General features: G+C 37.7%; 1 protein-coding gene across 4 annotated transcripts in view; it reads left to right on the forward strand.

Annotated features, from left to right (window-relative positions):
• cpne2 (copine II) overlaps positions 1 to 23,708 on the forward strand; it is a 58,255-nt gene that overhangs the window by 17,721 nt on the left and 16,826 nt on the right. For all 4 annotated transcript variants that reach the window (XM_066684286.1, XM_066684288.1, XM_066684290.1 and 1 more), the window contains 11 exons: positions 5,175 to 5,354; positions 7,331 to 7,405; positions 7,500 to 7,571; positions 7,699 to 7,782; positions 8,170 to 8,259; positions 9,538 to 9,636; positions 11,318 to 11,404; positions 11,931 to 11,990; positions 21,141 to 21,274; positions 22,522 to 22,576; positions 23,067 to 23,118. In XM_066684286.1, the coding sequence (XP_066540383.1) occupies positions 5,175 to 5,354; positions 7,331 to 7,405; positions 7,500 to 7,571; positions 7,699 to 7,782; positions 8,170 to 8,259; positions 9,538 to 9,636; positions 11,318 to 11,404; positions 11,931 to 11,990; positions 21,141 to 21,274; positions 22,522 to 22,576; positions 23,067 to 23,118 (988 nt within the window). The remainder of the gene's footprint in view (positions 1 to 5,174; positions 5,355 to 7,330; positions 7,406 to 7,499; positions 7,572 to 7,698; positions 7,783 to 8,169; positions 8,260 to 9,537; positions 9,637 to 11,317; positions 11,405 to 11,930; positions 11,991 to 21,140; positions 21,275 to 22,521; positions 22,577 to 23,066; positions 23,119 to 23,708) is intronic.

The raw sequence follows: 23,708 nt of genomic DNA on the forward strand, positions 1-23,708 counted from the left end.
ACTAGCACTCATGCAACCCCATACCATCAGTGATGCAGGCTTCTGAACGGAGCATTGATAACAACTTGGGTTATCCTTGTCCTCTCTGGTCCGGATGACATGACAACCCAGTGTTCCATAAAGAACTTCAAATCGTGACTCATCTGACCACAGAACAGTCTTCCATTTTGCCACAGTCCATTTTAAAAGACCCCTGGCCCAGTGCAATCGTCTGAGCTTGTGGAGCTTACTTATAAATGGCTTCCTCTTTGCACTGTAGAGTTTCAGCTGGCAACGGCGGATGGCACGGTGGATTGTGTTCACTGACAATGCTTTCTGGAAGTATTCCTGAGCCCATTCTGTTATTTCCTTGACAGTGGCATTCCTGTTTGAGGTGCAGTGACGTTTAAGGGCCCGGAGATCACAAGCATCCAGTAGAGTTTTATGGCCTTGACCCTTACCCACAGCAATTGTTCCAGATTCTCTGAAACTTTTGATGATGTTATGCACGGTTGAATAAGATAACTTAAAAGTCTTTGCTATTTTATGCTGGGTAACACCATTCTGGTATTGCTGCACTATCTTTCTGCGCAACAATGGTGGAATTGGTGATCCTCTTACCATCTTGGCTTCAGAGAGACACTGACACTCTGAGAAGCTCTTTTTATTCCCAATCATGTTGCCAATTGACCTAATTAGTGTTAATTGGTCTTGCTACTTTTTTTTATTGTTGAAACAACATATTTTTCCTTTAAAATTTTACATTTACTCAGATTAAACTTTTATTCATAATAGAACTCATCTATGTTCTATTATGAATAAAATATTGACATTTGCCATCTCCACATCATTGCATTCAGTTTTTATTCAAAATTTGTTTAGTGTCCCAACTTTTTTGGAATCCGGTTTGTAGATAATGCAAGCATTTCCAATTATTACTACCACTGCTATGCGATGTCTTAACCTCTTGGTTCTTACAATCAAATATACATAGTAATAGACTACACTCTTAAAAATAAAAGTGCTACAAAAGGTTATTTGAGTGATGCCATAGAAGAACCAGTTTTGGTTCTATAAAGAGACATTTTTGCTAATATGTTAAAATACATACTCATACTCACACATCTATTGATCAAACATGGTTCTTTATGGAACCAAAAGTGGTTCTCCTATGGTTCTCTTATTTTTAAGAATAAAAACAATTGATTATATCTAGGGCTGCAACTAATGATTATTTTGATAATCGATTAATCTGTTGATTATTTTTTCGATTAATGGATTTTTAATCGGATAAAAAGGAAGACAAGCCAAATTTGGTTTCCTGTCTGTTACAAGCATATTCAGGACACCATCAGTAAGAACAGCTGCTTGCTGTGGTGTGCAGATCATCTTCAAAACATAGTCAGCAATGCTGAGCTGATTTTATCTGAAGTGAGAGAGAAAGTGTAGATAGAACATACATCTTTTTTAAGTTAATAACTTCTGATCTAAAATGCAGACAACAATCCAGGCAAATTAAAATTACATAAATAGAGAAAAAAATAGAACTTGTCACTAACATTAGTTTGACTAAAACTACAGCCTGTTTTGGAACAGCTGGTCGAGCTGACACATTTAAGGTGGAAGTGAAAACTCGGGGCGGATGCTGAGGCTTGTTCGCTAAACGCGAGTGTAATATAAATGTACTAAGAAAAACAAATGTTGTTTAACTACTCTAGCAGGCTCTAGTAACATTAAGTGAGTGAAAAAGTAGAATTAACTTACTATACTTAATCTCTTTCACACATAGCTCCAACAGGCGTCCTTTTGAGATGCTCATGCAGTGATGTTGTGCTGCCGTGCCATGCGAGATCAGCTGTGCACATTTTGCACCTAACGCTGTTCCTTGAAGGCATTAATGTAAAGTGTTCCCATACTTTTGATGACTTGGGTCGTACATTTTTCTCTCTGCTTGTGCTAACATTATCCTCTGCTGTGACCACCTCCGCCATTTTTCAAACCCTTCTTCCAGAGTTCATCACGTGTAGCAACTGTACCTATGTGTATAATAACTTAGACCCAACTAATCGATTATTAAATTAGCAAACTATTTTAACACTGGATTTTTAATCGATTTAATCGATTAGTTGTTGCAGCCCTAATTATATCACTGTGTATATCGCCCCTGAGAAAAAATAGCCTTACATGCTGATAAATGTGCTTCAGCATGTCAGCCCCTGCACTTAATTTGCATCTAGGTTCTTCACCTAACCAGGGTCTTCACAATCATCTACTTCTGTAATTGGGACCTCATACACATCAGTAACAATCTAATATGAGGCAGCAATCCAAATAGTCCATCCATCCATTATCTGTAATCGCTTATCCAATTCAAGGTCGCGGGGGGTCCAGAGCCTACCTGGAATCATCGGGCGCAAGGCGGGAATACACCCTGGAGGGGACGCCAGTCCTTCACAGGGCAACACAGACACACACACATTCACACCTACGGACACTTTTGAGTCACCAATCCACCTGCAACGTGTGTTTTTGGACTGTGGGAGGAAACCGGAGCACCCGGAGGAAACCCACGCGGACACGGGGAGAACACACCAACACCTCACAGACAGTCACCCGGAGCGGGAATCGAACCCACAACCTCCAGCTGTGTGACTGCTACACTACCTGCTGCGCCACCGTGCCGCCCCAATCCAAATAGTATATAACACAATTTAAATTTTCTTGATTTCTCAATGCTATTAATAGCCTTCACCGGATTAGTCTTTAGACCCACAACTGATTTCACCAATATAGATGGTATCAGTTGTCCTTCCATCAAAAAAAAAAATTTCACACAACTTTGTCTTCAACAGTTGAAAAACTTTTAGACTTACTAGGTTTAACTTTAAGCTTGACCCACATAAGTGTATCATCTATCTTCTCCAGGAAAAAAAAACGGGTGTATGGCACAGTAGTCATCAGTGTCATCATATCATCCATGTATGCCCTAGGATTCATCTTGTAACCTCTCACATCCTACAGCTCACTTAGAAGCCTTAATTATTACCTTTAGCCATTATGCACATTTCCAGTCACTGCTAGGATTTAACAAACTCTCCTTAACTTAATACTCTGTATTAAAACGAAACTGAATATTTCCAAAATAAGCTTTAAACAGACTATTAATCTTATCCAGTACTTGAAAGAATCCTTATGGAATTGCTTTCCATAAGAGTTAATGTGGCACTGAACCAAATGCATCAGCTAAATTTTGAAAAACCACATGTAGGGCCCTACCCTCTTTCTTTGCTGCCTGAATCTGATGCCCGATAATGCTGCTATGCTCCTAAAAACCTGCAAAGTCAGAAACCCCTGCCTGCTGTACCGATGTATTGATTCATTTATTAACTTTTAAGTATGTAGCCAGTCACCGTGACAGTATCACATTAAAGTATAAGTATTATAATACTTATAAATACTGAATAAATTTTATGTTCATTGTCATAGTTTGGTGAATGTCTGTTTATAAAATAAAAATTTATTATGTAAGGCGGCACGGTGGCGCAGCAGGTAGTGTCGCAGTCACACAGCTCCAGGGGCCTGGAGGTTGTGGGTTCGATTCCAGCTCCGGGTGACTGTCTGTGAGGAGTTGGTGTGTTCTCCCCGTGTCCGCGTGGGTTTCCTCCGGGTGCTCCGGTTTCCTCCCACAGTCCAAAAACACACGTTGCAGGTGGATTGGTGACTCGAAAGGGTCCGTAGGTGTGAGTGAATGTGTGTCTGTGTTGCCCTGTGAAGGACTGGCGTCCCTTCCAGGGTGTATTCCCGCCTTGCGCCCAATGATTCCAGGTAGGCTCTGGACCCCCCGCGACCCTAAATTGGATAAGCGGTTACAGATAATGGATGGATGGAAATTTATTATGTAATTTGTATTACATATACTCATTACATGCTCCTACAATCATACATTCAAATAGAACTGAAATATACCAAAAACTATGAAATATACCAAAAACTATCAAATCATGTTAAATTGTACAGTTTTATACTACATTTTCTAAAACAACAGTAGTTGTTTTACAGTGCATTCTGAAAATATTCCTATACATACATACTATGCATTTACCCCACAGCCTTCACATTCTGCATGTTTAAACAGAAGATGCATGTGAGACAAGCAACAGGAAATCAGCAGTTTAACCACTTTGACATTTAGCATTTTGCAATTAGAGACCTTTATTCTAGACACAATGGGGCACTTAAGGAGAGCAGAGAGAGAGTGAGAGAGAGTGCTTTGCTGTTGGATGTTCTAGAGTAAAAATTAGGAATTCCTGTAATACATACAGTTTTTCCTGACTTTTTGTTTTTTTCTTTGTTGAGTCACTAGCTCAATATAATTAGCTAAATATCAGATTCTTCTTGAGTTGAGTATTAATGTGCAAAAAATTTTTGGGAATATATGGAGTTCTACTTTATATTAATATGCCACACGTTAAAGAAAATGGAAAAAACTTGACCTTGTTACTTCATGTTCTTGGACATGTGTTCATAGGTACACAGCTCTCTACATTAAATTGTGTGTGTGAGTGTGCATATACATAATTGCAAAGCAACGTTTATTTTATTACAGATGTTTAAAATGGCTGAGTAATTTTCAGAGTAGAGAATGGCACTAAAATAATCTCTCTCTCTTTATATATATATCATACACGCATGCTCATACTCTGGAGGGAAGCATGTTTTCTCTTCATTTCTGAGTACATTTCACACAGCATCAAATCTCAAACCAAATGTTCACTTCCATCTAGGGGGCCACTTGGCTGTGTTTGGATATGACTGTGTGTATTTTCATGTTAATTTTGATTATCTAACCAAAAATAATGTGCTGTGTTGCCTCAGACTCTTGGCAAGCTTTTAATCAATGAATAGCAGCTGAGCTCTGACTCTTTACTCTCTGTATATCCAAATGTATATGCAAATCTCCACTGGTTCTCAGACACTCCCTGTTGCAGTTACTATATCTTTGTTAGAACTACTCAGAAATGTTTTGGCTTGTCTGTCATTTTCATGAAAGTGTGTAGGTTCAAAAAGATCTTTCCCTTAAACACTGAAACATTCCTTCTCATTTACAAAGAGGAAAATTGCTCCAGCTGATGGAACTGCATTCAGGAAAAGTGATTCTATTTCTCTTTCTGTTTCTCTGCATGTTATGACCTCAGCTTGGGCGAACAGAGACGGCAGTGAACAATTTAAACCCAGTATTTGGTGAGAAGTTCCAGGTAGACTACCACTTTGAGGAGGTTCAGAAGCTCAAGTTTGCCATGTTCGATGAGGACAAATGCAGCAGCCAGCTGTACGAGCATGACTTCCTTGGAGAGTTTGTCTGCACACTTGGAGTGGTACTGCAACATCTCTTTAAATTTTAATCATTCTTTATCCCCAACATGCAATACATTCAGTATACTGCACATTTATTGATATTTCCGAATATTATTTATAATTTGTTTACTATTGTAAATTGGTGCTTGAAAATAGTTATATTTTTATCAGCCCCGTGATATACATTTTTGCAATAAAAAAATACAAAAATCTGGGCTAATAGAAGGAATCAAATTATCTTACAACAAATAAATTTAGCACATTTGCTAAATGTAGCTGTGCTACAAACCATGAAATCATGGTTTTCGGCAGAGGGCCACTGTATCCACTGTACTATCCAACTTACAAAATGTGCGCACATGTACAGTCAAATAACTGTTTTTCTTAACCTTACAAGTTATATATCAGGGTCAACATATATATAAGGAATGTCCCAGTCCATTCCAAGGGATCAAGATGTTTCAGACCAATTTAAATGATTTTTAGATTAGATATTTTTTCTCAGGGATATATTAAGGTTTTTTTTTCATTCTGCTTACACCTTGCCATCACAAATTAAACATACCCTGCAGAAAATGTCTGTGGTATGGAGTTATTTTATGGTTATTTTATGGAATATCAACAGTAAACTATTTTGCATGCATGTGATTTAGCTGGGTTTCATTTAAGCATTGACACAAATTGTGAGTGAATGGTTATATTGCTTTGGGTATGTTCTGCCACTTACCGTAGGTAGCATGCCACCAGAAGCATGGTTTTTTTAAACCAGTCATAGCAGAAACAGTGTGGTTAAAACCAAGAAAATGGTAAAAGATGCTGTATGCACTTCAGAGCAGTATAAAAGCATAGACCCTATCAACACCTTGCATTAGCATTCATCTTGACTGATCTGATTTTAAGTGGAGAATGTCAAGTAAAGGTATGAACAGGGTCAAATGCCTAGTGAACCATTTCAATCCAATCACTCAAACTACCTTTGAAGATAATTTGTAATATGAATAACATTTGTAATGTGCATGCTAAAGGGCTCAGTATGTCCTCAACAGCATCAAAGGATTTCTTTAATTAAATGTGTCAGCAGAGAAGCGAGCAACTGCATAGATTTTTTTTCTTTGTCCTTCCTATCTTTGTTTATGGATTACATTAGAAGTCCCTACAAATACTAAGCGTCTGCTATTTACATTTCCACAAACAAGAAATCTATGCATTTTTTTGTTTGACAGTACACACAGCGAGAGACTGAAAAAGTTGTAACTAGAGATGCATTCAGGACACATGGAAATTACAGGTGTACACTGCTATATGTCTCACGGTCCAATTCTGATCAGGTCACTAGAGGTGGTTGTGTATACACCACACAACATATATAGTTAGTGGTTAAAAAAACAAGTAGTTCTGCTTATTCAGTGTGGACATACAGAAAAAAATGAAAGTGGTTTTCCTGTAAATAATAAAATAAAGTTATTAGGTTAAGTAGGTCAATCAGATTTGTTGCAGGCATATATTAATACAGCACAAATGATATCAAAATATGACAGTTACATTATGCCGTGAATATCTGTAGTATTAACTGGCATCCTGTCACACCTAAATGCCTGTCTGGATATCATATTATCTAGTCAGTGCTTGACGTAATCAGGTCTAGAGAAGATTTTATTATTGCTTCTCATACTGTCATCACCATATTGAACATGGCTGTTCATGTCCATATTTCACAGTCCTATTGATTGTAATGAAGTGTGGTTCTAAATCTGTCAAGCCAGTCTAGAACTGCTGCAGACAGCAGACACTGCCAACACACCTATATTTCAGAGACACCATTTCCATGAATGTAATATTAGCTAACGAACTTATATTGATCTAGTATTTTCCTTAATGCTGACTCTCCTTTGTAATCGCAGCGTCTGCTGTGACCTTTGACTGATTAAAAGGCATTCTAGCCAGCCTCTCTGTCTGCTTCTGTGCTGTTTTAACTGATCTTATTTTCATCACACAGATTGTGTCCAATAAAAAGCTTCACCGGCCTCTTATCTTGGCCAACGGCAAGCCAGCAGGAAAGGGAGCAGTCACGGTAAGACCTCAAAGCTTTGTCTTTGATAAGACTGAGTCACAAATCTGTCCATTTTTGGGTTTTATATATGTTTTCATTTATATTTTTTTGTTAGATAACAGCCCAGGAGTTATCCGACAACAGAATAATCACCCTGTCCATGTGTGGGAGAAAACTGGATAAAAAAGTAAGAGAAAGCTTTACTGTTGAAAACTGTATTTACAATGAAACATACCCTGCAGCTAAAATCATTCCCCTCACAAAAGAAGTGGTGTTTATTTTTTTCTGATGTGTACCTGTACTCTGACTTCCAGGATTTTTTTGGTAAATCTGACCCTTACTTAGAGTTCCACAAACAAGGAGAAGATGGGAAATGGATGTTGGTTCACAGAACAGAGGTAAGACCTACCACCAACTACAGCATCATAATTCCTTAAATCATTTTCCATATGATAAACCATTCCTGCTTAATGTATCAACCATATTCTGGTATCAGTAAGCCTATTGTAGGGAATTTGAAAGTAATCTGAAAGAAAAAAAAATGTTTCTTGAAGTTTAATAAACTGACAAATTTGTATTATTTGAGTTACTATTATTTGTACACACAGCACATTTGCCAATGTTAAACCAACACTGTTAGTGTTAAACCGACACTGAGAGTGTTACATTTGGAAAGTCAAAGTGTTAATTTAACACTAACAGTGTTGATTTAAAACTGGCAAATTTGCTGATCATGTGTTGTGGAGTAAATTTGGTTATATTTTTTGTGTCTCTCTGTGTGGCAGGTGATAAAAAACACTCTGGATCCAGTTTGGAAGCCCTTTACAGTGCCACTAATTTCTCTCTGTAATGGAGATGTGGACAGAAACATTAAGGTGGGACTTATGTTCACACGCAAAACAGTCCTTCACATGAAGAGATCAAAAGATACAGACATCACCCAAAAAAAAATATGTGAAACACAATGCTGTACAAAGATGGTTATAATACACAAAAATAACCAAGTAGAAATAAATAACTCACTAATAAATAAATCACTCAACAAAACTAATGAAACAAAGCAAAAGTCTCATGCTGGGTTGAAAGCCAAGGAATAAAAGTGGGTTTTAAGATAAGTTTTAAAAATCGATAGTGAGGAAGCCTGCCTAGTATATAATGGTACGTTGTTCCACAAGAAGAGAAGGGTATAGCAAACACTCCCTGCGAGTGTACTGTACATGCTTAAAAATAAAAGTGGCAAAAAGGGTACTATGTGAAGCACCTTATAGTATCCAATATTGGTTCCCTGCTTCTAGGAAATCTGTTTTGTAAATGAGATGTTTGAGTGTGATGAACCTTTCTAAAAAGAAATTTAATCTCAGCAATATGTAACAGTGGTAAAATTGGAAAAGTACAGTAGAGAAATCAGTGAAAAGCCTTACTACTATGCAAAGGTTCTTTACAGCTTTTACAAGTTTTAAACTCACAACATTCTTTTTCAGATATTCTTCTTTTAGGAATAAAACATCAGAGAAATCTTTGTGGCAGAGTATAGTGGTGGTAAACAGCTTAGCTCTCTCTGAGTCAATATTCACAGCACCTTTCTCTAAAATCTCCTTCACTATGATTCTTGTTGTGCTAGTTGATGGCGCCTTGCTTCCTGAGAGTTTCCTCTCATGCTGTCATTGGCCATTGCTCATCGCTGTTCTTACTACTTGTCATTGTGTCCTCACACTACACAATTGCTGAGAACTTCAAACACGCTCGAAAATACTTGTCTGTGACAGCTGGCAGGGAAAATCACATCTTTGAGCCTCTCACACTACTAGGGGTAGGCTCTAGCACTAACTTGTCTGATATAGTGTAATACTAAGACTAATACCCTGATGCTAATTCTTTTTGCACATAGCAAAATGTTGTTGTATATATAATAATAACATTATGCAACATTGTATAATCAATAATAACATTTTCTTCATTGAGTGTCTGTGTCTGTGTCTGTGTGTGTGTGTGTGTCCGTGTGTGTATAAATAGAAATTTAAAATGACAGAGGGAATATTGGTAATTTTGTGACATAGCTTGCTGGAACTCCTGTATTGCGGCTCAGTTTTTTAACATGTTTAAGTTTTACAATAATCTACACCTCAACCTTAAGGAAGTGTTTGTTTTCTCAGGTTCTTTGCTATGACTATGATAATGACGGAGGACATGATTTCATTGGAGAGTTTCAAACCACAGTCACCAAGATGAGTGAAGCACAGAACGCTGTAGAGGTGAGTGGAATTAAAGCCATACCACAAATCCTATCATGAGCCTTATTTGCCACAGATCTTATCCAAAAGAATATGTCAGTAAAGCTTCAGCTCTCAGCTTATTTCTCTCATTCTGCAAGCATTTGTTTATTAAACTCAAGCACATGAAGAGTAGAGCTCATTTATCCTTGGTTTGTGGCACTCATCCTCCTGCATATGGTGAGAATACTGTCTGTGCTCTATTATCTGACACAATGAAGCTGAAAAAGACAGTGAGAGAATGAGCTAAAGACTGTGATGCAGTCTAGCAGTCAAAGGTGGAGAATGTGATGAGAACAAGTGAAAGAAAGAATATGTAGCAGAGAGAGACAGGGTAAAATTCTTTTTTGGGTTGCAAATCACTTATTGTTTTTTTAAATGTTGCTTTGTTTACCTGCGCAGGCATGTGCTGCCTGTTGTAAGTATGTATCTGTTTGTTCTTACAGAAAAGAGCAGTGGGTGGAATGCACTACCTCAGCACACTTTCTTTGTGTTCACTAGCATCTGCAAACTGCTTAAGCATTTTTCAGCCATTTCAGCTTGTTGTTTTTGTGTCATTTCTGAAATAGAGCTAGTCCTTCTCTGTCATTTCCATTTTACTCCTTCAGTTCACAGTAAGCCCAAATCTCGGCACTGTAGCGCTGTGACTCAGAGAGGGCTGCTCATACTCACAGAAGAGCCTGGAGGCTGCCGGTTTAGAACAGAAGACGTGTCTGTATGAGAGGTTTTCCCGTCAAGAACACTCTTGCATACTCCTCACTCATACAGACGTGGCCAAATGACAGTTTAGCGTCACTCTTGGAATGAGCCTGACTGAAGGATACATATTGGATCTGAGTCCATATAGTGTTTTGCTTTGGTTTTTATTTTTTTATTTTTTTTTCAATTGGTGTGTTGAAAGTTATTGTGATGTAAGGATCTTAAAGTGGCATTATTTCTTCATTGGGATGTTCACATTGACTATAATTACTGTAATGTTTAATGAAGTACAGTCCTGTGCATTTGGACTGCAACATTTTCCATATATTGAAATACCAGTAGAAAGTAAATATTACGAAAAACTTGATGGCTATTCTACTTAAAAGAATGGAGGCTTTATCAAAGGCAAGATATAGACATTGTAAAAGATTAAATGACTGTTGTTATATTTATTATTATATATTTAGTAATATTAGTACTACATGAATTTTTAAAACAGTGATGTCTGATTTCAGCATCCTATTGTATGTGCTCATTTCCTGGCCAAAATAAAGTTTGGGATATTTTTAATAGTAATATTTTAGAATCATTTATAGACTAGTCAAAATATTACATAATTAATTAATCCCTTTTAATTGAGTTGGTAAGACATTTTTAAGATGACTGCAATCTTTCATACTTGAAAGATTTGCACACTTATCTGCATCCAGTATGTAGTGTGTAAAATGTTTACTAGACTGTGTCAGAAAGTACATTTATTGAACCACATTGGGGGTCTTATGAAACATCCAAAAATAAAACTTCAATTCTAATGTGGCACCATATCATCCTTAGCGGGCAGTGGTGAGTAATGTTGGTTTATTTGAGCTTGAGCCACATCACTCTGGGAGCTGGGAGTTATCTTTATGCATTGAAAGTAAGCCATCAAACCACATAAGCCTGTATTCTGTGTCTGATGCTACAGGTGGAGTTTGAATGCATTAATCCTAAAAAACAGAAGAAGAAAAAGAACTACAAGAACTCTGGTGTCATCATATTGAAGTCATGCAAGGTAAAAAAAAACGCAACTGCCATTCCCCTCTTTTTCCCCATTCCAATACTGAGTCAGCTTGTAAGAATTAACCAGTAAAAAATAGGGAAATACATAGCGTTTTTGATGTTATATACGAACATTAAAGCGTTTTCATACAGCTCATGAGTCTGCTTACTTAATTGATTTTTTCATAACGTTGGCTATAATTGTGGCTTTGCTGTAGGCAGAGATTAACGTAATGGTTCTAAATCCCCCATTAAATAATACGTATTAATATCAGCACAAAACACCTGTCAATCCTTAGCTATCAACCATGAGCATAATCGCCTCTGCTAGTGTGGCCAGCCATAGAAGTGGGAAAATGACTTCATTATTTTCACTTGTCACCAGTTCAACTTTCAGCACACACACAAACAATCACACATGCAGGGGTTAAGACAAAATCTGTTCTGTTTGTTTGGTGATATTCTATAAATACAGTAAGCAAAAGGATGTTTTTTCTGGAAGTGTGTGGCTGACCATGTGTTGATCTGATGCTCCTCAGATTACTAGGGATTACTCGTTCCTGGACTACATCCTGGGCGGCTGTCAGCTAATGTTTACTGTGAGTATGATCTTGACTTAATGTGTTGTGTGAAATAAATTTCACATGTCATCATTTTGACTCTTCTTCACCATTATAGTTTATTAGATTATAGATTAGTGTATAACAGGTGATTTTGTATATTTTCACTGTCTAATAAAAAACATGCATCTCCCAAAATAGCAAACGTGACAATATATCCAAACTAGTACAACTTTCTTTTAAATTGTGTTTTTTTGTGTCATCATAACAACAACATTTGAAATGTTTAAGGCCATCAGACAGGTATTTTTCCAGCATTTCATTAACCATTTTGCAATTACTGAATTGTCAGAGAATTTAAACAAGCATAGTTTTAATCAATCAGCAGGTAGTGTCACTCCAGGGTCCTGGAGGTTGTGGGTTCAAGTCCTGCTCCGGGTGACTGTCTGTGAGGAGTTTGGTATGTTCTCCCCGTGTCCTTGTGGGTTTGCTCTGGTTTCCTCCCACAGTCCATAAACACACATTGGTAGGTGGATTGGCGGCTCAAAAGTGTCCATCGGGGTGTGAGTGTGTGTTGCCCTGTAAAGGACTACCGCTCCCTCCAGGGTGTATTCCTGCCTTGTGCCCAGTGATTCCAGGTTTTCATACAGACCCACTGCGACCCTGAATTGGATATGCGGTTACAGATAATGAATGAAACAGTGAATGGTTTTAATCACTATTTTGGACCCAGCTTTTCTTCTCTAATTAGAATTATTCTTAATAATACATATTTATTCAGAATCCCTATCAAGTTAAAACAACATAAAAACTCAAATAAATTAATTTTACTTTTGTCAGTTAACCATGCTGTTTAGTGAGTGTTACAGTTAATAATGTCTGTTAAGTTTAATCCTGCCAGAAGGGTTATTTCTAGTGAAATGTATTAACTTTTTTATGAGATTGTTTCTAATACCATTTGCACTTGTTGCACTTGCAGCTGAATTTATCATAGATAGTAGATGCTGGAATAAATTAATTTGTAGCTGAAATGTGCAGATTACATGTGTATTAATTATTTATCCACAAAAAAGCAATATTAATGGGAAAATTTCAATAGGAGGATAATGTTAAATTTACTTATCAGTCAGCTGATAACAGATATTTTGACACATGATAGGCTAACCACACTGTTGAATCGTCACTGTGAACATAATAGCACAGCTGCCAGATTAGGGGACAATTACCAGACACCACTGTATTATTTTAATGTCATGTGACTACTATTACATGAGCGTTTACCTCACATGGATCTGGAACATTTTGTTCCAAAGCTGTTGTTCATGCTGCTGTTGTTGAACACATGCTTTTGAACGCTACCCTCAGTTGCATGGCGACGCATGAAATACTGAGGCTTCTCTCTGTGCAGCATCTCTGTAAAGAGCATCTGTAAATGGTTTTTTTATGTAACTCAGTCACTGGGAAGAAATGACACTGAAAATGAGTGAAAAGCATGGGTTGCTATAGTGACAGCGTTCTGCTCTTAAAGGGTTGTGCGAGACAGCAAGAGAACTGATCTACTAGAGGCTCTAAGGAAAGCAGCTCTGAGGATCCTTGATCGCATGTCATCTCTACAGACACATGTATTGTTGTTTTCTTCTGAAGATTACCAGTCTTCCCGGCTTCACTGTTAAAGGCTATACTGGCTCAACGCCCTGATAACAGCTTGCGTTGTCCGTTGCAGTACTGCACACTTTGTTCAGAGAAAGAATTGAAAGTCTGTGCGCGATCCCAAGCTTGAAGTGGGAATGCCACCAGGAAGGGTGTCTGAAAAAGAAAAAAAATGTGTAACCTAAATCCATGATTACTCCAGCAGCCGCTTCTGCCTTGCGGATTTATTTCCCGCCTTTAATAAGTCAGGGATAGATATTCACATGTGTGAAACTCAGTCCTCAAATCCCTTCTCCACAGCTCTCCTAATCTGCTTCTTTGTCAGAGAGGGAGAGAGAGAGAGACGGAGACAGAGAGGGATAGAGAGGAGAAGGAGAGTACAGCAAAAATACTTGGAGTTAATACACATGAAAAAAAAATACACTTCTTTGTGCCACAACATTCAGTCAGTCTTACGATGGATGAAACGGAGGTTGCTGGGCTATTTGGTTTCCAGCAGCGTTGACATGTTCTGCCAGCTTTAACAGTATAAGAATGTGCTAGACAGCTGTTAACTAGCAGCATAGGAAAACCTGGGGTCAGCAATAGGTAATCAGGCCATGGGAGAAAAACTGGGAAATGGAAACTTTTTGGCAGGAGGTGTCCTGTCTAATCATTTGGAGCTGAATACATGATGAGACCAGATTTGATGCATGACAATACCTGGGAAAGTCTTCTAAATTTGTTGGGTATTTGTTTTTGGTATTATCTAACAGAAACTATCTAATAGATATTAGAGAAGAGATTAAATTGCTTAAAGTATCTTTTGTAAAGTTGATCACCATTTGCTAGCTCTCTACTCTGTTTACATGCTGGAAACCGTTCTGATGTGTTTACAAAGCCCCAGTGTCTGTAAATGTGTAAAGAAACAAACTCAGTTCAGTATGCTTGTCTATCTCTCCCTCTCTGCTCATGGCAGAGGCATCTGGAGTATTTTTAGACAATGGAGAGAACATTGAAAACATTGGAAATTATGAACAGAATAAGAATATTGTTCTATTCCTGCTTTATAGGTGGCTAATGTTGACTTATTTGTGCTGGAAATGTCTCCAAACTTGGGAGATGGATAACCGCATTAACGAAAATTCTACCAAACTACTTAAGCTACAAATGAGTTTCTGTGGTATTTCAAACAGTGAATAAAAAAAAATTACAGACAAGTTAAACTTTTTCCCTTTAAACACACTGTTCCACCTTAAAATATGCTTAGCTGCTGAATGTAAATAACCAGAGAGAACTGTGCTTACCCACAATTGTAAACATTCCCTTTAATTAAAATTGCTCAGCAATCTGATAGTTGACAAAATAAACCTGTGCTTTTTAACACAAGTTCCTGATTGATGACTGTTATGGGAACAATTTGAATTATTGTTTAATTGTTGTCATTCACTTTACATATCACATCCAAATAATCAGATCATCAGCGACACTTTCCTGAGCTGCAGAATAATATACTTATTTACATTCCCACAGGAAAGAAAAAAATTGTTTTCATTTATTAATATTAATATAGGAGCAGATGGGGGGAAAAAATCTAAGGTTTCTTTCTATTATGTTGGACTATTTTTAAAATCAACATATTCAGTGCCATGTCAGAAGTTTGAAGAGTGTTTTGGCTTCAATATAATCCATTTTAGAGATTAATATATGTAAAAATGTACAAGCAGCACCCATGAGAATGTTTCATACAGATAAATATAAAATATAATCTCCCATGACTCAACCGTGTAGCACACAACCATCCACTAGCTCAGCCGCTTCGAACTGAAACAGTCTCTCCACAAACATTTACTACTTTAGATCCTTTAGACTCACCAGCGTCTTTCCAGCTGTTTATCCCATGCAGAACTAGTTACAGCATCTGATGGAGCAGGCTGTATATTCTTCATATATCAGAGATTAGCTGCTCATCTACATTTCCAAAGATGATTGCAAAAGAATGTAAAACCTTTGACTTTGAACATACATTGTCTGAAACAGCTTATCCAGTTCAGGGTCACGGTGGGTCCAGAGCCTACCCGGAATCACTGGGATCACACACTCACACATCCACCCACCCACACACACCTACAAGCACTATTGAATCAATTCATCTACCAACGTGTGTTTATTGGACCGTGGGAGGAAACCCACGCAGGACCTGGAGAAAACACACCAAACTCCTCTAACAGACAGTGACCCAGAGCAGGACTTGAACCCACAGCCCCAGGATCCTGGAGCTGTGTGACGGCTAAGCTAGCTGATGCGCCACCCCGACTTTGAACAGACCATATAATGTTCCACTAAAAGTACAACCCCAATTGCAAAAAGGTTGGGACACTGTGTAAAATGTACACACACACACACACATACACAGCATTTGAGCATGTGTACGCACTTGCATAAAATTTAGGGTATGTTGAAAAATATTTAACCATTTTGAATGTGATGCTAACTTGGAAATATTAGGGACAAAGGCAGGCAGTAAAAGCATGTTAAATTTGTGTAATGCTCCAAAAAATAAATGATGTTTATTGGCAACAGGTCAGTGACATGACTGGGTTTAAAAAGAGCATCTCAGAGAGGCTAAGTCTTTCAGAAGTAAAGATAAGGAGGGATCACAATTCTATGAAAGACTGAGTGGGCAAAAAGACAAGAACAAGAACACAGTTTAAAATCCAAAATTTGTGATGGTATAGGGTTGCATTATGGCACATTGCATGGGTGACTTGCACATCTGTGAAGACACTATTGACATTATTGCTGAACAGTGCATGGTTTAGAGCAATGTGCTGCCATTCTGATCACATCTTTCTGGAAACAACTGCTTGTTTCAGTAAGATAAGACCAGTCCACATTCTGCATAGATTACAAGAGCATGGCTCCTTAGTAAGAGTCCAACCCTAACCCTAAACTAGTCCAAATCTATCACTTATTGAAACACAAATAGTGTGCAATAAAATAAAATCTATAATTGGTGTCGAGCAGCTGAAATTCTATAACAAGAAAGAATGGGAAAACCTTTCATAGTTAAAACTACAGCTATTGGTCTCCTCAGTTCCCACACGTTCAGAATAAATATTTTCACAGAAATGCAGCTCATTAACTTAAGTGGCATCAATAAAATCCGGTAAAGGCAGATGAGACAGCATAGAGCTGCAGTGTTGTACTAAAACGGAGCTAATAGACACTCTAAGATGTAGGAATCAAGCTTTTTGTGTACTAAAACTTAACCATTCAGTATTTCTTGAACAATTTTGCTGAATGTTGTTAATTTTGTTATTTGAATTTTGAATTTTGAGTTATTATTAAGAAGGCTAGCAAAACCCTTTTATAGTTTGACTGGCCATATTAAGTCTTAAGTATTTCCTGGGCAGAAGGGCATAATAACCTTAAATAGAATGCCTTTAGTATGAGTATATTTTAAAATAAATTGCACAAGATAATAATGCATTATCTGTGACTGAAATAATTTTCATTCATTCATTCATCTTCTTTGCCACTTAGTCCATTTCAGGGTCATGGCTGAAATAGTTTTCTCATTATATTTTTGCATGTAGTACCAGTTATTAATTGAAATTGAATGCGATTTTAAGTTTCATTTAAATAGATATTAGAAATATAAATTTATGAAGTAAAAAAAATTCTGCATAGCAATTAGAAATCTAATAGCAAACTTTCAAAGTATTTTCATTTTGCCTGAGCTGTATAAGAGTAATCCACTTTACTGTTGGTCTTCATCCAATGCATATCAAATTCTGTGAAAAATTCTAATCATGTCGTGGCTGCTTTTTGTGTGCTGAGCAGTCCAGCCATGTTCTGGTCACCCTTAGGCCACAGCAAGCTCTGTGAGGCCAGCCATATGAAACCCTCATTCTGTCATTCCTTATTTTCTTCTTTTTCTCTGTCTCTCTCTCCTGCTCCTCCTCTCCCTCTCCATATGCACATTTATGTACAGAGAGGGAGGGCAGATATTATATACAGAGAGAGAAAGGGATACATATACCTCCCTCTTCCTCTCTTTATATAAATGTGTTAAGAGAGGGAGAGAAATAGGCATATATACATAAATATCCCCTCTCCCTCTCTTTCTTTCTCTCTGTCTCATTCTTTTTATTGTTTTTCTCTCTTTCTCCTTCCCTCCTCTTGTTCATTCCTTCCTTTTCTCTCATTCCTCCCCTCTTCTCTCTTCCATTCACTTGAGGGGTCAGTAGGGGAGCCCAGAGCTTGGTGGTGCTACAGTAAGTAGATATATGTATTGGGGTTTGTGACAGCTGGGGTTAGCAGTGGAGTCACTGTGGGTTGGTAAACACCTTTGTTGTAGGCAGAGAGGCAGGGAGGCAGGCAGCGGGCTGTGGGTTTGTGAGTGCCTGAGGATAAAACTGTCAAAGCTCAGCTTCAGCAGCGCTGCCTTGTAAACCTCCCCAAACAAAGACAACAGTGCCCGTGGCTGCAAGCATTTGATCCACCTCAAACCGAAGGAGACTCACACAGCATTGCGGTGTGTCAACAGCTGTGTGTGTTGGTGTTCTAATTCAGAAGAACCGGCACTGATTGCTAGCACATTAATGCAGTAATTCAGTATCAGCACTGGCTGTTTTTTGTTAACATATAATCTAAAAATGCAGTCTGCCTTATATTGTGTCAAAATTTCATGAGTGATCTAACAATACAGATGACTTAGCCTTAATGTGAATTTTATATATCGTCATTGTCCAATTAAAAACAAGTATCTCCATTTTTGTGGATTTTTAGTTTACTACATCATTTGAATACAGCACACTGTGAAAATCTCATGAATGAATGGGCCAATAGAAGTGCTCCAAAATTACTTGGAATAAAGTCTTTTTACATTGAATTCCATTGAAAATTAAGAAGGTTTTTCTGTGTCCTGTAAAGTTACTATTTTGGGAGATACATGTTTTTCATTGGAGAGAGATGATATATAAATACATCTGTTATAGAAATACATACTAATCAATTGGGTGAAGAAGGGTCAAAATAATGACAGGTAAATATATATAACAGTTTATCCAGTTCACGGTGGTGTGTGTGTGTGTGTGTGTGTGTGTGTGTGTGTGTGTGTGTGTGTGTGTCTCTATATATATTTAAACACACTATATATACAGTACAGTGCCAGAGATGAGAATAGCCTCGACTGACCTGTACGGGGGGTTGGTCGTGTTAGTTGGCGCTCCTTTGAGGAACGGAGAGGGCGGGTGCTAGCGTATGGTTTTAAGAGTCTATTGAGGTAGATGGGAGCAGAACCAGTGAATACTCTGAAGGCCATCATTAGTGTTTTAAATTTGATGCGAGCAGCTAAGGGTAGCCAATGCAGCTCAACTAATAGGGGCGTGACATGTGCTCTTTTTGGTTGGTTGAAGACCAGGCGTGCTGCCGCATTAATATGGACTGCCACTAGGAGAGATTTGGGAAAAGTTAAACCAACACATTCACACACACAATATCACACTCACTGGAATAATGTTCTTATTCTGGTTTTATTCTGATGTTGGCCGTTATTTGTTGTTTGTTTGTTTATTTGTTTTAACACATACTGCTCAGATAAATAGCATTTTAAATCTCATAATCTCTGTTGCCTAAAACTTTTGCACAGTACTCTATATTTCTTTGAAATACTATATGATGACTTTCCTATGTGAAAAACTTGATTCAGTATGGTGGCTTCCGAGATTGAGGCTATGTTCCAGACATTGCTGGGGTATATATATATAGGGCGGCACGGTGGCGCAGTCACACAGCTCCAGGGACCTGGAGGTTGTGGGTTCGTTTCCTTCTCCGGGTGACTGTCTGTGAGGAGTTGGTGTGTTCTCCCCGTGTCTGCGTGGATTTCCTCCGGGTGCTCCGGTTTCCTCCCACGCTCCAAAAAAAAAAACACATGTTGGTAGGTGGATTGGCGACTCCAAAGTGAGTGTATGAGTGAATGTGTGACTGTTTATGTTGCCCTGTGAAGGACTGGCGCCCCCTCCAGGGTGTATTCCCGCCTTGCGCCCAATGATTCCAGGTAGGCTCTGGACCCACCGCGACCCTGAATTGGATAAGCGGTTGCAGATAATGAATGAAAGAATGAATATATATATATATATATTTAGATAAAATATTATCCATTTAGATCTCTGTAAAAATGCTATTTTAAATTAACTGAATATTTTCAAGGACAAAACAAACTTTATATAGCTTAGCTGAATAGAAAACTAAGTTAAACAGAAGAAGATAAACCATAGAAAATAAAGAAATTACCACCACAAGCAACATAAATAACATTGAATTGCTAATGAGATTTTTTTCTGACTGGAAACAACAAGGATTGAATGCAGCCAGACACAGAGACACACTAAGCTGTGATCTGAAGAATACCCAAAGGAGAAGAGCAAAACAGTCTATTGAAATATCAGTTTGGAGTGAGCTATAAAACCATTTCTAAGTTTCTGGGACAGTGAACACCCATGAGAGCAATTATCCACAAATTGAGTACTTTAAGAACATTGGAGAATCTTTCCAGGACTGACCTGTCAAAACGTCCCCAAAGGGTGGCATATCATTCAATAAGTCACCAGAGCTTTCTGGAGAGCATTCAAGGAACTGCAGCAGTCTCTCTAGTCTCAGCTATGGTCAGTTCTCATATCTCAGCAAATCATATCTCCATTTTAGTAACAATTTGGCTGAAACTAAACAGCAAACAGAAATCACAGCAATCCAGAACAAATTTTATAGCTCAGCTTTTATTTACAGCAAAAAGCATCTGTGCAATCTCTAAGCCTTTTTAGGATATGATTTAAAGCTTGAAATAACAAGCTTCACTATCTAAAGCATCACATCAGTTCTGTTTAAACTATGTTTCCTTTAGGTTCGAAGTGCTCTGCAAATGTGAATATTATTTCCACAGAATCAATTAGACATCAATTTCATAGAGTAGCTTTGCATTGCCTTCCTATTAGCAGTCATGGTCTAATTGGTTTTAAAGCCACAATACATCCATTCTACTTGGCGCTGAGGAGTAAGAGGTCCTCACTTTTTTTTTCACTATCGTTTTCTGGCTGATACTACAACAGTGCAATGTGTTTGCTTAAGCCACATGATCCTAAAATAAAAAATATATATTTGATTTGAACTATTTGATAATTATCACAAACTGTATGTTGAAAGAGACACACATTGTGATTTTGGAATTTGAAATGGATATATATTAATTTTGTCATAATAGTCACTGATGCATTTACATAAATTGATATTTATTTCACTGTTAATTGTGGTCTATGTTTTAAAAAGTGCTCAGAGTAATAGAAATAGAGCTCGTACAGCATCAACTCCCAATGTGCATGTGAATGCATTCTTAAAAATTATTTCATTGTAAAATGGTAGTACTCATGAAAATCAAAAACTGTTTGTAGTGTTCCTCTGAGACCGCTGGTAAATACAGCCTATTATTTGTGTTGATTTGTTTGTGTGTGTGTGTGTGTGTGTGTGTGTGTATGTGTGTGCATGTGTACATCCCACCAGGTTGGCATTGACTTCACAGCCTCCAATGGGAACCCTAGGGAGCCGTCCTCTCTACACTACATCAACCCGCTGGGCAGCAACGAGTATCTCTCTGCCATATGGGCCGTGGGACAAATCATACAGGACTATGACTCGTAAGCTGCTGTCTTACACTAGCAACACAAAGAAAATATAGTTCCTATTTATAAAATGGCTTGCGTTGTTAACTCCTTAAATCCTGAGTTTATTTTTAATGTGTTCATCTTGAGGATTATTAGTCAGTGACTGTTGGTATAAATAGTGCTGTAGTTACTAATCAAGTAATGTGACTGGTCTTTTTTGTTATTGTTTACTGTAGCTTGTAGTGAACAATATATCCTCAGGCCCATGGTAAGACTCAGAACTGTGGAACTAATAAAAAAGTTATGTAATTGTACAAGAGTAAGATTTCTTAAACCTAAGGTTTTAAGGAGTTACAAGTGTTTTCCATTGATTTTTAAGGAGTTACAAGTGTTTTCCATTGATTTTTTTTCAAAATGTTTGCATGATTATATCATTGGGATGTAAACAAAGTCATTGAGAGTGGTTTGAAGTGACCAGAAAAATTGGCGCTCCTTTGAGGAACGGAGAGGGCGGGTGCTAGCGTATGGTTTTAAGAGTCTATTGAGGTAGATGGGAGCAGAACCAGTGAATACTCTGAAGGCCATCATTAGTGTTTTAAATTTGATGCGAGCAGCTAAGGGTAGCCAATGCAGCTCAACTAATAGGGGCGTGACATGTGCTCTTTTTGGTTGGTTGTAAATGTAAAAAATAGCTATTTTTAAAAGTATTTGTTTAATTTTTATATATCGAGATTACAGTTGAATATTTAAAAAAGTAAACAAAATGCATAAATTTACATTGTAGACATTGTGCCCACTGGTTCCTGTCACCACTTTAAAGAAATCCAAGTCAATAAGTTTCTCTACAATTAACTACTTCCCATCGGATGTTTACATCTCAAACACTCAGTTACATTTAAGTTATTTTGGAAATAGGTGGAATTCTAGTGGAAATGGCCTTTTGAAATTTCAGCTCCAAAAGAACTTGTATAGTCCTAAAGCACACTAGGTACAATTTGGTATGTTTGCTCCTGGGCTCCCCCTATAGTCACAGAGTATAATTCACATCAGCACTGTCCTGAAATCAAGGGGGAGGGAGTTGGGGTGGTTCCCTGCACAAATGCTGCATAGTGCAAGTTTTGCAGTGCTGAACCCAGAATAGTATTCTCACTATTACAGGTCAGTGAAGCATCACCATGAATTTGAAGCTGTAATTTTATGGTCAAAATACTACTTAGTGTTGCTTTAAGGCTGTTCTTGAATTATCGGTCACATTTTATATTTCTTCTGTCTGTCCATAGAGACAAAATGTTTCCTGCTCTTGGATTTGGGGCTCAACTTCCACCTGACTGGAAGGTGAGGAATTGCAAGTTATGGAATTTGAAGTTTTATGTGTGAGCACAACCATTCTCTTTGAGGCTCTATGGAGATGAGGAAAGCAAAGTCAAAAATAAGCAAGTGAGACTGTGGAAGGCAGAAAAGGCAGAAATGGAGAGATGAAGAAAACGTATAATACATGCATATCTCAGTGATTATACAACTGTCATCCCATCTGGGTTGCCATGGCACTGGACTGATGAAAAGGACAAGTGAGAGAAGGAGGAAAGGCAGAGAAACAGAAGTGTGTAGTGCCCTTTAAAGAGAAGACTTCTAGATTTCTATATTAATGAAGTGCAGCACAGCTTCACCTTTTTAAAAAAGAAAGATGTCAGAATCCCGGATGATTGTTGAATACCACTGGAGTGGAAACAGTATACAGTGAAGTACTGCTTATTGAGTTTGCAGAAATTAACAATTAAGAGCTTGCTCCTTTAATTCTGCTGCTCTTTGTTCTGTAATATTCCAGGTATCTCATGAATTTGCTATCAACTTTGACCCAACAAATCCATTCTGCGCAGGTAAGCAGGGCATATAAGTTCAATAATATATAACCATGCATTCCTGTGTCATTGGAACAGTGGTTTCTCTAGCTCTTTGACATAAAAACAAAATACCAATCAAAAATGCTATTTTAGGGACTTACGTTTTCTTCTTTAGCTTTACACTGGATCTACACTATCAGAAAAACTGTGATGGTAACTTCTGCTGTCACTGTGGCGATACCTTCAAGGGTACATACTTTGTACCTTTTAATTAGGAAACATAATAGTAGCTTTTTCTATTATAATTGTAGATTTGTATAGCTTATAGACAACAATTTGCATGCGTTAACTACATGTTTTAATCATCACAAACTTCTCCAATGATCTTGCTTTGAAAAACAAGTTATTCAAATTATTTAATTTAAAAATTAATTATTTTCAAATGTACTTGCTTATGTCATTTCTGACTCTATAGAACATAACTCATCCATTATCTTTAATTACTTATACAGTTCAGGGTCGTGGGGGGTCCAGGGCCTACCCGGAATCATTGGGAGACCCTGAAGGGGGCACCAGTCCTTCAAAGGGCGACACACACACACACACACACACACACACACACAAAC

This window comes from Hoplias malabaricus, chromosome 11 (assembly GCF_029633855.1).
Source record: "Hoplias malabaricus isolate fHopMal1 chromosome 11, fHopMal1.hap1, whole genome shotgun sequence".
Classification (NCBI taxonomy): Eukaryota; Metazoa; Chordata; class Actinopteri; order Characiformes; family Erythrinidae; genus Hoplias; species Hoplias malabaricus.